This window comes from Leptonotus elevatus, chromosome 18 (assembly GCF_054856555.1).
Source record: "Leptonotus elevatus isolate MCC_2025b chromosome 18, RoL_Lele_1.0, whole genome shotgun sequence".
Classification (NCBI taxonomy): domain Eukaryota; kingdom Metazoa; phylum Chordata; class Actinopteri; order Syngnathiformes; family Syngnathidae; genus Leptonotus; species Leptonotus elevatus.
Genome location: NC_141256.1, coordinates 18,067,758 through 18,081,841, shown reverse-complemented (window position 1 = coordinate 18,081,841; position 14,084 = coordinate 18,067,758). Strand labels below are relative to the sequence as shown.

The following is a 14,084-nucleotide window of genomic DNA, read 5'->3' as shown; positions in this document are numbered from 1 at the left end:
CACTCGCACCCGTCGACGGGAACGCGCAATTGAGGGGCACAAAGGCGGAAGCGCAAGAACTGGGACGTCGCAAACAGGAAACGGAAACAAAGCTGATGTGTGAAAACCAGGAAGTCCCGCCTCCTCTGTGCGATATGTGCCATACAACTGAACTTAGGGATTCTTCCACGTGACAATCACTAACTTCACTTTACAAAAGTCTTTGTATTCGAGTATTTGTACTTGTACTCAACTACAGATTAGGACTACTTTAGCCCCGTCTTGATATTTACACGCCGCGTCTTCCTGCTCCTTAAGCGCTGACCCGTGTCGGCGCGACGATGCGAAGCAGATGGCGATCAAAGAGCGGGTCGTTGCGAAGGAGGATGTCGTGCATACGGACGCGGCGGTCCGACAACACGGTGGTCGACGACATCACTTTGCTCGAGACGGACGCCGCGCATTACATCAAACAACGTTGGGAGACGGACTTGAACATTGAAATGACAGACGACATGTGGTTGCGGGAAAACCCCCAAAACATCTTTCAACAGTACTTTGGACTTTTTCTTGCTAGCGTTCCCCGCTAAATCCTGGTTCGTCATCGGCGCAGCCACGACAGCACAGATTTTCAAGCCCTCCCTGACAAATAAAGAAGAAAAACTTGCTGGTGGGCCAACACCTGCAGCGTGTCCTAACCACACGGAGGGGCCCGCCCCAAAGCAGCGGACCCCAGCGTGCCGATGACATCGTCATCTGGAGCCGCGCCTCCGAACATCTGCCGGCAGTCTTCTGGCACATTGGCGAGGGGCCGCCTGAGCCCCAACGCATTTGAAGGGGACGTCAAGAAACGGGCGAAGACGTTACTCACGGTCCAGCGGGTTGAGGCGGATGCGGTACGACGTGGCCGCCCGGTGAGCCGTCCACTTGACGCAGAACTTGTCGTGAGCGATGTTGAACGTCTCGATGTTGCTCACGTTCAGAAACACTGCAAAAAAATGCACAACAACGCCTTAACAATAAAGCGCTTTCTTTACGAACACATTTTGAACGCATTTAAAAATGCTTTTTCTTTGCTGATTTTCTTCTGTACGCCATCGAGAAATGGTCAACCTTTTGGAAATATCATTTATATAATAATCTTAATGAATAACATTTCAATGAATGAATACAGTACGTACATTGTAAGATGTAATAATTAAAGTTGCTATATTTAACTTGACACATTTCATGCTGACATTTTCGGCCTTTTTATTTGTGGAGTGATATTTAATTCTAAGTATATATTTATTTTGTATATTTATACTTTTTTTTTTTTAATCTTGCATCTTATATTAATTGTTACTTTTTATTTATTCATTTGTGTGTTTATATACATATTTTTGTTGTTTTTATTTCCATTTCCCGGTATATACTCAGTCTGTATTTATTTTTGGAATGATATTTTTTTAGTATCCGTTTTTTATTTTTCTATTTCATTTCATTTATTTTGGCAGTTTTGGTCTTAAATTCCAAGCAGAGAGGCTGTCTATAGCGACCTAGCCTGAGAAGCTAACGTAGCATCGAGTGCGGGAGTTGGCGTACGCACGTGTGGTTCCCGGGCCGGCGAGAGGCGCGCTGGCACCGCTGGTGTACTGCGCCAAGACTTTGACGTCGTAGGTGGTTCCGGGTTTGAGGTTGTGCAGCGTGTAGGACGTCACGTCGCCCACGAAGAAGTCGATGGGCTGGTTGGAACCTGCCAAAGGAAGTACGCAGTGTCAACGCGGGAAAGCGGGATGATCCGACGAACGTCGACAGTGAACCGCCTGCTAAATCTCCATTTCCAATCTCCGTTTATACGCTAATCTCCCCTTTTTTGTGTGAACTGAATCCCCCCTGCCATAAATGGGCGTTCACTGTCGACGCGACAACGTTTTCGTCGGCGAACCTCTCGGCGAGTATATGACTCTGTATCCTTCCACCGGCGCCGCCACGGGGTCCCAGGCCACTCGGAATCGCGTGTACCACTCGTCCGACACGCGCAGGTTCCTCGGGCTCAGCATGCCGACTGCGGACGAAAAACAGCAAATGTTGGCCAATGGGCACGCGGGCTGGTCCGGATCATTCCGGCGGCGTAGACGCGTCCGGTGCATCACTTGTGCGTCCGTTGCCGTTGAGGAGTCCTCCGGGACCCTCGGCGTAGATGGCCTCCACCGTGATGTTGTAGGGCGTGTCGGGGCGCAGGTTCTGCAGCCGGGCGTTGTTTCTGTTGCCCGAGACCGTGGCCTGGAGATCAACATTAGTCATGGCAATGGAATTAAAGACCTTCTTAAAAATGAAGTGCTGGAAAGGTTATAAAAACATATCAAATTTATAACTTTCAGATTTTGAAGTGCTTGCCGTTTCTCAACATGGTTTAAAGGTGAAGGCAATTAGAAATTTTGGTAGAGAACAACATGAAGTCGCCGCAGATGATTTGCTGACACGGGCCACATGAAATAATGCGGCTACCCGGATCTGACCCCCGAGCCGCGAGTTTGACACCTGTGCTGTAGCGTAATTAGGGAGTATTCGATGAAAGGTTTTTAGCTCTAGCTATATAAAAATCTATCAATATTACATTATAGCTATATAACAATAGCCTTAGGCAATGATGAACGATTGCGAACGCAGTCATGACTCCGCGTGTGGATTCTTTGGTGGACTTTTTCCGTCAACTCTTTCGTCTAAATTTGGAGGCTGGCAGCTGCCATGTGTACGTCAGCTCCTCGTGAGTTCCCATTTGGTGGTGGCGATGACGCTGTTAGTTTAAGGCCGTCTTGTAATTACTCCCACCAATCAGCGCCGCGTGATTTATGAGCTGACGGCGCGCGCGACGACGGGTGACATCATCGCTTAGTTTGGACGGCTAACCAAGGCCGCGCGGCGAGAGCGGCGAGAGCGGCTCCAGTTGACCCAAATTGTGAACTGACTTCAAAATGACCCCTGAAGGAGTCACTTTTTCCCCTTGTTTCATCGCAGTTCATCGTTTGTGCTACATTGTGGATTTTTAAGTTTGTTAAATTTATACATTTGCACCTTTTTTTAATGTTAAAATAACTAATTTAATAACTTTTGCTTCGTCCAAAAGGAACTTGCATAATTATAGTGTTTCAAAGAATTGTATTTGTCTTAATATTCTTTACATTTAACCATTGTCTTGTTTTGTACCCAAAAAATAATCGTGATTTTAATTATTACCAAAATAATCGCGATTAATATTTTTTTCATTACTAACTTCTTAACTAATGTAACATGTGGTATATCTGGTCGCAATGTTTTTTTAATATATTTTTTAAATACATTTTTATTACATTTCCTTGAAATCTACTTGGGTGGTGGCCAGTTTATTTGGGTGGCCCACCCAAGTATTAACATGGTGTGGGAAACATCAGCAAAATACGCCTATGCTAAATGGTTAGCAATCACGATTAGCATTAGCAATTACCGTTTAAGGTAAACAATAAAAACAAAAAACACTAACTACAATTTAATTCACACATAAATGCTTATATCTAGATTTCACATGGAAATGTGTCTTAAAAGTCACTTACAGACGTTGCTTTAACATTATTCCATGAATGAACAAGAGAGGAGCTAGCTGTTAGCTACATGAGCTCAATCATTTCCTGTTCCTGTCTTCTTCTGGGCACGTTTAATGCATGACTGCCCTCTACTGGTTAAGTGATCAACAAGCTCAACGTGCTGTGTTGTTGTCTGCTTTGCGGCGGAACATTTTAGCCAACCTATTTTTAAAATCAACTTTTCCCCCCCAGCCCAAACAGGGTGTGACTGGACTCACATATTCGGTGATGGGGTCTCCCGCCATGGGGGCGTAGGCGATGCGGTACTGCCTGACGGGACCTTCGGCGTGATCCCAGCCGATGGTGAGCGAGTTGGTGGTGGCCTCAAACACTCGCATGTTGCGAGGTCCGGCGCGCGGCACTGTCGGCGGAACGCATTCTGTCAATCGAGCCGCTGACTCGGATTTCGTTTGTCCTTACATGTTTTTCCGTTGCTCTTCAGCGACAGCCCTTCTCCGTCAGGGTACATGGCCACCACGCTGACCCGGTAGGGCGTGTCCTGGATCAGGCCGTCCAGGAAGGCGTTGTTGACGTTGCCGGGAACCAGCACCTTCGCAAAAAGTCAAACAACGCGCTGAAGTCATAATGCCGTCATTCCTGGCAGCTCGGAGCGCGACGCCACCGGCACATCATCATCATCATCATCATCATCATCATCATCATCATCATCCCGTTATCAAGCAGGATCTCTGCTGCCAAATACTAACAAAGACTCGAGACGACAGACGCAAACATATCCAATGTGGCGCAATAGGTAAACACTCAGACAGAGACGCTCCCCAAGGTTGTTGGAGTGAAACAAAACCAAAGGAATAAACAAAAGTCGAATTGAACTTGTTGTTGTTTTGTAAAAAAAAATCAAATAAATCCCACTTTTAAATAGTGAGGCATAAAAACAACATTGTTGTCACGTGAAATCAAGAGACTGACCGAGTGTGGCGGCGAGGCGGAGTTCCAGGGGGCGTACTCGACGCGGTACTGCTGCACCTGCCCGCTGGCCGGCTCCCAGCGCACGTTGAGGCTGCTGGGGGTGGGGTTGAACACCTGAACGTTGCGCGGCGGCGTGCGAGGAACTGCAAGGAGCACAAGGGCAAGTCACTTCCACTGCATGCCATCAAAGTCCAACGCAGTTGAAGGGCCTCGGATCGTCTCGTCCCGCTTGCCGTCAGCTCCCGTAATGACGACATGCGACTTGTGCTCTTCTTCCTTTCGGGACAAAACTACGCTTGGCTTTGATATGACAAGCATGGCAAGAATTCCTGAAAAGTCTGGTCGGGGAAGTTCCGCTCCAGGAATTCACAGATGATTTTTACACATGTAGACCGAAGAAATAAATGTGATTTACATGTGGAAGAGCGCTGAAAAAGTGCTTAGCATGTCTGTCTCCCAGTTCTGAGGTTTGAGGTTTGAATTTCGGCTCCAGCCTTCCTGACTGGAGTTTTCATTTTCTCCCCCGACACATTACAAAAACAAGCATGTTAGCTTCATTGAAGATTACGGACGTGTGTGCGTGAATGTTTGTTTTTGTCAATGTCACGGGCCGGTGAGCAGTCCAGGGTTAGCGTTCGTGCCGACTGAAGCATCAGCTGCGACTGTCAGCCACGTATGACAACTTCACTTCACACTGCCACCCCCCCCCCCCCAAAAAAAAAACCTTATAGCCCCGCCTCTTTCCCAAAGTCATCTGCTGCTCACCAGCAACCTCCTGCTTTGCTACTTCAGGACCCGGACGACTTCAAGATCAAGTGCTCTTGGTTTGTGCAAGCAAGCCGAAACATCGAGTGCCCCTCCAATAACAAAACCAAATGAAGGTTTAGGAGCGGCCCAGTTCAAGTTGACATTGTTGAAACCTTCAACACAGAAAGCGCAGTCAAACAATTTGGCCAAAACGAACGGGCTAAAATTCATCATCAGTTATCACAAACGTTTCGATTCACTTTTTGCCGCCAAGCAATTGTGCAGTTCGGGAGACCGTCGCCTTTTCACATCCAGGAGTCTGAATTTCAAAAATGGACTTGGGTTGTGTACCGCCAGTCATTGAAATGGTCTTGCTGATGTGAATGATTTTCCCGTGAGAAATGGGTTCGTCATGGGGCTCATTGATGGAAAGCCAAATGAAGGGAAAAGAGCAAAAAAGTGTCCTGAAGGAAAAGCTCTCGCATTTGATGTCGAAGCCCGCTAAGGCGAAGCAGATGTGTGCGAGCGCATGCATGGCGCTTGCTCGGAGACACTGTAGCTCCAACAAGAGCCCCCCCCCCCCCCCCCCCAAAAAAAAGCAAAAAGGATGCAGTCGGCGGTGAAACGAACGATGTGGTCAGCAGTTACACAACTGCTCTTGTATAAGCACAACGAGACCTCAGCACATTCGTCCGGTCTTGGTTTGCATTCCAGATCCTTCGTGACTTCATTCTTGTTAATCGCATCCACACGCACTCATGGACACAAAACAATTACAAATACTCACTCAACTACATTTTACTTGAGTATTTATTGATTTGACAACTTTTTACTTTACTCTCTAATTTATTGATGGCATAAAAAGCTAAAGTAAAAAAAAAAAAACATTTTGTAGGTTGTGTCAACCTAAATCGAAACAGTTAGCGTATAAAGCTGACAGTGAACTACATTACGCAGCTTGTACTGAAGTAAAATAGCAGAATCAGTACTTAAATTATTATTTTTTTTAAATTTGTATTCAAGTCCAGATTGTGAGTACTTTAGTGTTGATGGCACCGACATGAAGAAAAGCTTCGGCTTGCTGTTTGCCACTGGAAGTCTGTGTGGAATTTTGCATGGCGCTCCAATTAAAACGGGACTTTGCTGAGTGAGCGCGACGCGCCGTCTGCACGCCAAGCCGTCCGACACAACACACACACAGAGCAGATTGTGAAAGCTGCACAAACACACACACACACCGACGCTGATGTTTGGGGGAAGCATCAAGAATCCAGAAAGTGTTCAGTTGTGTTATTAGCGACTTTTTGTGAGATGCTTCTTCTCATTTACCATTTTTCGTTTTTTTTGCCATGTGAGGGTTTGGGTGTGTTTGGGACTTTCCGGGTTGACGTTTGAATGTGACATTTGCATCCCTCGGGGGGTCAATCTCGGGCCATCGTTCTATTTCAACGGAGATCTCTGACAGCAAAAGCGCGAATGGAAGCGGACTTACGTGTTTTTCCAAGCTCAGACTGGCGCAGACCCTCGCCCTCGGGGTACACGGGCACCACGGTGACGGTGTAGGGCGTGTCCGACAGGAGGTTCCCCAGGACGGTGTTGGTGGTTCCTCCCGATACTTGCTCCTGATTGCACACAAATGCATGCAGGAATCAGAATGTGAGTGCTCCAATTTACAACCCTTGTGGTAAAAAAAAAAAAAAGAAAAAAAAAACGAGCCCTTGCTATCAATCAATCTCTAAAAATATGAAATGTTATTCTTCTAAATGTAAGTGTTGACAATAGAGAATGCTTGCATGCCTTTAATTGAAAAAAAGTTCTATGAATGGAATTCAAAGACGTGTTGGACTCGTGCTTTCAAATCAATATTGTTTGCTAACGTTTGTCATAAAGAAGACGAAACGGGCACAAACCATGTCCTCTGCGCCGCCGGCGGCGGGCACGTAGAAGAGTCGATACTGCCGCACGTTTCCCTCGGCCGGCTCCCAAGTGACCTTGAGTGAACTGGTGGTGGGTTCGGTCACCTGCAAGTTCTTGACTCCGCCCAGCGACTCTGTGCAACAACGGCAGGCAAACGTCAGCACTTTCGCATCCGAGTGTCTCTTTCTACTCGACGAAGAGTCACTTGAAGACTCAAATCAAAGTACATAACCGCAGTAAGCGGGAATCCGCATCCGGTTGAAGGTTTCCGAAAGATGAACTTACTGGTCTTGCCGTTGTCCGACATGCCCTTTCCCTCCACGTCGGCATAGATGGGCACCACCGTCACCGTGTACTCCGTGTCGGGCTGCAGCTCCCTCAGCATTGCGTTGGTCACCATGCCCGATTCCTGAAGCTGGACAAAACGCATCAACGCGTTTTTCAAACATGGCACTTTCAGCAAAAAATAAGGTCGCTGGCGTAATAAAAAAATTCTAAATTAGAAGAAGCACACAAGCGGCAAAAGTGCCCACCATGATCTGGTCTCCTCCCGTGACGGGCTTGTAAATGATCCTGTAGTGGCGCACGTCGCCCTCGGCCGGGTCCCAGCGCACTCGCAGCGAGTTGGTGGTGGGGTCGCTCACGCGCAGGTTCTTCACGCCGCTCAGAGGCTCTAAAAGAAAAAAGGGGGAAAAAAAAGCTTACATTTCATCATCTAAACTCACCTCACGCGCTGTAATTGAGCTTTTCAAACTAATGGAAATTAGCATCAATGTTACGGTACTTTGAAGCCTTCGGACGGCGACTCGGAGCAGCGACGCATACACGGCAGTTATTTATTTATTTATTTATTTATTTTTCTTCTTTTTTTTTTTTTCTAAGAGCTCAGTATTGTTCATTCGGAAATGTTATTTATAGGCAGTTATTTTCTGTCTCTCTCCATATATTGCAAGGCCGCGGAGAACTTGCACATTCAGCATAACGGAGATGTTTTGTACTTCAAAATGGCTGAAGGCCTGAAATGCGAGAGCCGCTGCGCCAGCGCATTCCGCCGCTTGCTTGTTGATCACGTCTGACAATGGCGTCCAGGTCTCAGCGCAAGATTGAATTATGTGACGGGAGCGGCCCGGAATGCGAGCGCTCGTTTGTCCCCGAACGTCCCGTGGGACGCTCGCACTTACTGGTCTTGCCCTTGTCGGCCTGCGGGATGCCCTCCACGTCGGGGTAGATGGGCACCACGGCCACGTCGTACACCGTGTCCGTGTCCAGGTTCCTCAGGATCAAGCTGGTGGTGCCGCCGGACACGTCCTCCTGCCGGTGGTCAGACCAGAGCAAGCACAAATACTCCATTATTGTCGATTTACTTGAATAGTTATGGTCACGAAGACATTTTACTGTTACTCCCTGACCTACGTGCACGAAGAAGGACAACGATGTAACACGCAATCTGCACTTCTACTTTGACCAGTGTTTTATTTTATTTATTTATTTTTTTTACGCTGTATTTGTACTTGAGTACAAAGCAAGGTTACTTTCTGTCACACATCGACATGCTGTCTTTGAATACGGCGGACAGGATGTGGCGGCAGCACCAACCGTGTGTTTTTCCCCATCGGGTTGCGCCGAGTACGTGACCCTGTAGCTGCGCACGTTGCCCACGGCTGGGTCCCAGCGCACCGTCAACGTGCTGATGGTCGGGTCCACCACCTGCAAGTTCTTCACCCCCCCCACCGGAGCTGACGGCGACAAAATGTGAAGGCATAAATGCACACCAATGGAAACTGTTTAACTTTTACCGGGGAATTTCTTTTTTTGTTAGAATCTTTACATAAAAAAAAAAAAAGTTGTAATGTAATCATACTTAGAATTGTGTTTTTTTCCCAAAAATAAAAAAGGACAAAGATGTATTTATGTCGGGATCAAAAGTCACAGTTTTCCAAAATGAAGCAATTTTTTCGTTCATCAAGATAAAAAATGAGGTGGCTGGGGCATCTGGTTCGGAGGCCTCCTGGGCGCCTCCCTGGGGAGGTGTTCCGGGCATGTCCTACCGGTAGGAGGCCCCGGGGACGACCCAGGACACGCTGGAGAGACTACGTCTCACGGCTGGCCTGGGAACGCCTTGGGATCCCATCGGAGGAGCTGGCTGAAGTGGCTGGGGAGAGGGAAGTCTGGGCTTCCCTGCTAAAGCTGCTGCCCCCGCGACCCGACCCCGGATAAGCGGAATTGAAGACGGAACGGAACGGAATCAAGATAAAATCCTAATATTATGGTATAAAAGTTGAAGGAACTCTTCCAGTCCGGTTTGTGAAGTCTGTAAAAGTCGCACTCACTGGTCTTCCCGTTTTCAGTCAGCGACAATCCTTCCATCTCGTGGTAGACGGGCACCACGGTGACGCTGTACTCGGTGTCGGACTGCAGGTTCTTCAGCACCGTGGAGGTGGTGGTTCCCGGCACCTGGTCCTGGGTTAGGGAGGGAGGCGCCAAAGTGACATATGAGGAAGACGTCATAACCAAAAGAGGCCAAATCGGCCGTTTTCCAAACGACTCCCTGTTATCCAATATGTGGTGTTTGGACTCGTGGACTTCATGTCTATTGGTCCGATTTTCTGGTCCATATTGTGAAAATGCAAAATGGACACTCACCACATCCTGGTCTCCGCCCGCCGCCGGCACCCAGATGACGATGTACTCGCGCACGTTGCCCTCGGCCGGCTCCCAGCGCACGTTGAGGCTGCTGCTGCTTGGATCGAACACTTGAAGGTTCCTCACCATGCCCAGCGGTTCTATCAAAACGCACACCATCGCCACATGCTGCGTCACCTTCACATACCTTGAATTGCTTGTCAGAATGCGATGCAAAAAGTGAAAAAAAAATGGGAGCAACGATGAATGATTATTATTTAAATATTTTGTCCAACGCCTCTCCGGCAACCCGGCTCGTTTCATGGAGGGAGTTGCCGTAAATTCAAATATGTCCGATTTCATCTGAGACCTTTTGGGGACGTTTTCCAGTCAACAGCAGGTTTCTGGGACATCCTTCGTAAGTCTTGGACTTTTTTAGTGCCAAATCCATCCAAGTGACATGTTTGGGGGAGGGCACTCACTGGTCTTGCCGCTGTTGGTCAGACTTGGCCCGTCGCCCTCAGCGTAGACAGGCACCACGGTGACAGTGTAGCGGGTGTCGGGGAGGAGCTTCTCCAGGACGGTGCTGGTGGTGCTCTCAGACACTTGCACCTGCAAAATCACATCAGCGCGTTTGCATTACAGATTAAAAAAAAGTTCCCTCAGAACTTTTCAAATGGTGCCATGACCCGGATTGGAACAGGGCTTGCCATGTCAGAACACATCCTGACAACTAAGATGCCATTTGGACTTGACAGTCCACTCACGACGTGAGCGGCAGTTTCAAAGGTCAAACAGGAAGTAAGCTTGGTTTTAAATGGAAAAAACAACAACTTCGCGTCTTACGGCCGAGATCCACCAATCCGACGTTTCCAGCAAATTCCACATGTTGAACTCGACTCAACTTTATCGTCCATGCGTTTGGGAACGAGAAGCTTGTTCCAGCGCCCGTTTTCGCTTCACCAGATGACCGCAGCGTTGACCCCGGCGCCGCTGTCAACACCGGTATGAGTTCTTTACGTTGTTATATCCCACCCCCATAAAGAGGTTGCCGGTTGCCTTTAGGAATACTGACTACCGCCACCAATGGTGCGGAGGGGAATTACTTCTTGCGCATGCGCTGAATGTACGTAATAGTCGGTGTCGGCGAGGTGTGTATTTATGTCACTTTTCTACGAGACGTGCCGACGTCTGGGCCGACGGCGTCGGTCACATTTGGCCGACGTCGGATTGGTGGATCTAGGCCTTTAAGCTGTGCCTACTATAGAGTTTGAGATTGCCGGCTGGCACTCACCACAATCTCCAAGCCGCCATCTTCCGGCACGTAGATGACTTTGTAGCCCTGAACGTTCCCGTCGGCGGGGTTCCAGGTGGCCGTGAGGGTGGTGATGGTCGGGTTGGTCACCTGCATTCTGCCAACGCCGCCCAGAGGTACTGCAGGAAGAATATATTGGTAAGTTTTGTTTCAAAGTTGACATCTTCATCATATCATTGCGTTGACTCACGAGTTTTTCCAGTCTCAGTCTGGCGTTTTCCCTCCCTGGCCGGGTAGACGGGCAACACGGACACGGAGTAGGCGGTGTCGGGCAGAAGGTTCCTGAGGATGGTGTCGGTGGTGGTGGCAGGAAATTGCTCCTGCAGAAAGTCATGCAGTCAATAAAAGCCCGTTGCCGGGCCTCGCTTGCGCTTCACCGAGCGGCATTCTCACCATCTCCTCGCGGCCGCCGGCAACCGGAACGAAGAAGACTTTGTACAAGCGGACGGCTCCGTCGGCCGGGTCCCACTTGACGTTGAGCGAGGTCATGGTCGGGTTGGTCACCTGCATGCTCTTCACGCCGCCCAGGGGCCCTGAACGTCACACACCGCCAGAATCAGGCTCAACATTGTGGACGACGTCATCAACTCGCCAGCGAACATCCGCGAGGCAAATGTTTGGCGTCCCAAAAAAACGTCGCTCTTACTTGTCCTTCCGTTTTCTGACATGATCTTGCCATCGCCCTCAGCATAGACGGGCACCAGGGTGACGGTGTAGAGGGTGTCGGGCTGCAGGCCCCTCAGGGTGGTGCTGGTGGTGCCGGCCGACACTTGCTCCTAAAACCCACCACCACAATCAAGTCCAAACAAAAACCACAACGTCATCCGTCAGCCCGTCGCTATGGAAGGACATCTACGTTTCAATTTCAGTTTCTGAGTTGGAACAACTCACATATTCAAATTTAGAACATCTCATTTAAACCCATAAATTGACATTCAGAAATTTAAATTCAAACACACTCAGAATTTGCCATCTCGAAATTCCTATTCAAAGTGATGACTTGAAAGTGGGAAAGTGAAATTGCGAATGTGCCAGATGTGCTTCCACAGGTTGGGCTCAGGCGATGGCCCCGCCCACAGGAAGGTGGCAGTGGTCCTACCAGTCCTACCATGCTCTCGGCGCCTCCGGCGGCTGGAGCGTAGATGACCTTGTACTCCTTGACGCGGCCCTCGGCCGGCTCCCAGCGCACGTTGAGCGTGGTCATGGTCGGGTTGAGCACCTGAAGGTTCCTCACGCCGCCGAGAGGCTCTGCGGGGGGCGACACACGCAATATTGGAACGGCACCTCGTAAGTAAGAAGATGAACGTTTGTGTCACGTATGAGCGCGTGCTCCTCACTGGTTCTTCCTTCGGCCGAAACATCTCTGCTGGGGCCGGTGGGGTAGATGGCGGTCATGGTGACCCGGTACGGCGTGTCGGGCGTCAGCTTCTGGAGGACCGTGCTGGTCTTCTTGCCTCCCACCTGAGTCTGATCATGTGGAAGATAACACATGCCGCCAACATCAGTTACGTAGGAAGAGATTTATGTGCCATCTGAGTTTGGATTAAGTTGATTAATTAATTAATTTGAATTTAAACACGGACCTTTTAATTCAAACTCAAGATGTGAAATTCTAGTTTGCAAATTCTAAATCAAAATTGGGAATTGAAAATTAAAAATTCGACACTCTAAAAACAGTTGGGTCAAAAGTAACCCAATTATGGATCAAAAATGGACGATCCACTTTATGGCTCAATTTGACCCAACTTTCCGGGTTGTTTTATACAAAATGAGCCAATTTTCTGACCCAAGTAAAGGATCTGACCAATATTTATGAGTTGTTTTACACTAAAAAAAAAAATTCTTGACTCAACGTTGGGTCAAATTGACCCAAGTAGAGGATCGGTCCACTTCTGACCCAAATGTTTTTAGAGTATACTTTAGAAATTCCAATTCAAACTCAGAAATTGAAATTCTGAAATCCAAAATGAGAAATTCAAATTTAGAAATTCTAATTCAAAATGAGTAATTATGAAAATCAAACAGAAATTCTAATTCAAAATTCTAATTCAAACTCAGGAACTGAAATTCAGAAATCTATACTCACAAATTCAAATTTAGAAATTTGAATTCAAACAAAAATTGAAATTCTGTCATCTCTACTCACAAATTCTAATAAGAATTAAAATTCAGAAATCTAAAGACAGAAATTGAAAAAACACGTGTGACTTTAGCCGCATGTGCGGAAGATGAGTTGCATTTTCCCAATCGCGTACGACACTTTCCAGATGTTGTGATGTCACGTGAGCAGGGTCAAAAGTGGCCATAAGAACAACGCGCAGCGGCGAGGTGCGAGCTGACGTACCACGAGCGGTTCGCCTCCAGCCAGCGGCGAGTAGAGGATCTTGTAGTTCTGCACGGGTCCGGGGGCCGGGTCCCACTTGACGGCCATGGTACTGAAGGTGGCGTTGTAAACTCGCATGTTGCGAGGAGGCTCCGGTCGCACTGGGGCCGCCAACAAACACAGAAAAACAAAAGTCAGGCGCACGCACTGGAGAGGATGGCGGTGCGGATGGGGATGATGACGATGACGATGAAGATGAGATGGTGACAATTCCGCTTGAGAGTTTCATGGAAGAAGCGATGATCATCAAGCAGGTTTGGTGTCAAAGGATTGATCACAAACGGAGACGAGAGGTGTTAAGTTACAATGAAGTACAAATACGTCACCAGAGCGACGAGTACTTAAGAACAAAACGATTTTTGGGGTTCATATGATCGCTCTGTAACAACCAAACCTCTTGTCACACATGCAACACTTCTGATGGTGGTGGTGATGACGATGATGATGACGACAACAATGATGATGATGTCACAGCTGGTGTGACGATGCAATGATGTTACATGAGATGAATTGGAGACGCATGATGGATGAATGGGAATCAATCAAGGTGATTGACGTTTTTCATTGCTACACGGTTTCAACTACAAGT

General features: G+C 48.1%; 1 protein-coding gene across 6 annotated transcripts in view; it reads right to left on the bottom strand.

The window, feature by feature from the left end:
- col12a1b (collagen, type XII, alpha 1b) overlaps positions 1 to 14,084 on the bottom strand; it is a 75,026-nt gene that overhangs the window by 17,978 nt on the left and 42,964 nt on the right. For all 6 annotated transcript variants that reach the window (XM_086060556.1, XM_086060558.1, XM_086060557.1 and 3 more), the window contains 23 exons: positions 13,457 to 13,596; positions 12,450 to 12,579; positions 12,221 to 12,360; positions 11,759 to 11,888; positions 11,506 to 11,645; positions 11,303 to 11,432; positions 11,092 to 11,231; positions 10,280 to 10,409; positions 9,819 to 9,958; positions 9,506 to 9,635; positions 8,772 to 8,911; positions 8,357 to 8,486; positions 7,709 to 7,848; positions 7,461 to 7,590; positions 7,169 to 7,308; positions 6,751 to 6,880; positions 4,512 to 4,654; positions 4,002 to 4,131; positions 3,800 to 3,942; positions 2,115 to 2,244; positions 1,907 to 2,026; positions 1,568 to 1,714; positions 851 to 967 (listed from right to left, as the gene is read on the bottom strand). In XM_086060556.1, the coding sequence (XP_085916682.1) occupies positions 851 to 967; positions 1,568 to 1,714; positions 1,907 to 2,026; positions 2,115 to 2,244; positions 3,800 to 3,942; positions 4,002 to 4,131; positions 4,512 to 4,654; positions 6,751 to 6,880; positions 7,169 to 7,308; positions 7,461 to 7,590; positions 7,709 to 7,848; positions 8,357 to 8,486; positions 8,772 to 8,911; positions 9,506 to 9,635; positions 9,819 to 9,958; positions 10,280 to 10,409; positions 11,092 to 11,231; positions 11,303 to 11,432; positions 11,506 to 11,645; positions 11,759 to 11,888; positions 12,221 to 12,360; positions 12,450 to 12,579; positions 13,457 to 13,596 (3,090 nt within the window). The remainder of the gene's footprint in view (positions 1 to 850; positions 968 to 1,567; positions 1,715 to 1,906; positions 2,027 to 2,114; positions 2,245 to 3,799; positions 3,943 to 4,001; positions 4,132 to 4,511; positions 4,655 to 6,750; positions 6,881 to 7,168; positions 7,309 to 7,460; positions 7,591 to 7,708; positions 7,849 to 8,356; positions 8,487 to 8,771; positions 8,912 to 9,505; positions 9,636 to 9,818; positions 9,959 to 10,279; positions 10,410 to 11,091; positions 11,232 to 11,302; positions 11,433 to 11,505; positions 11,646 to 11,758; positions 11,889 to 12,220; positions 12,361 to 12,449; positions 12,580 to 13,456; positions 13,597 to 14,084) is intronic.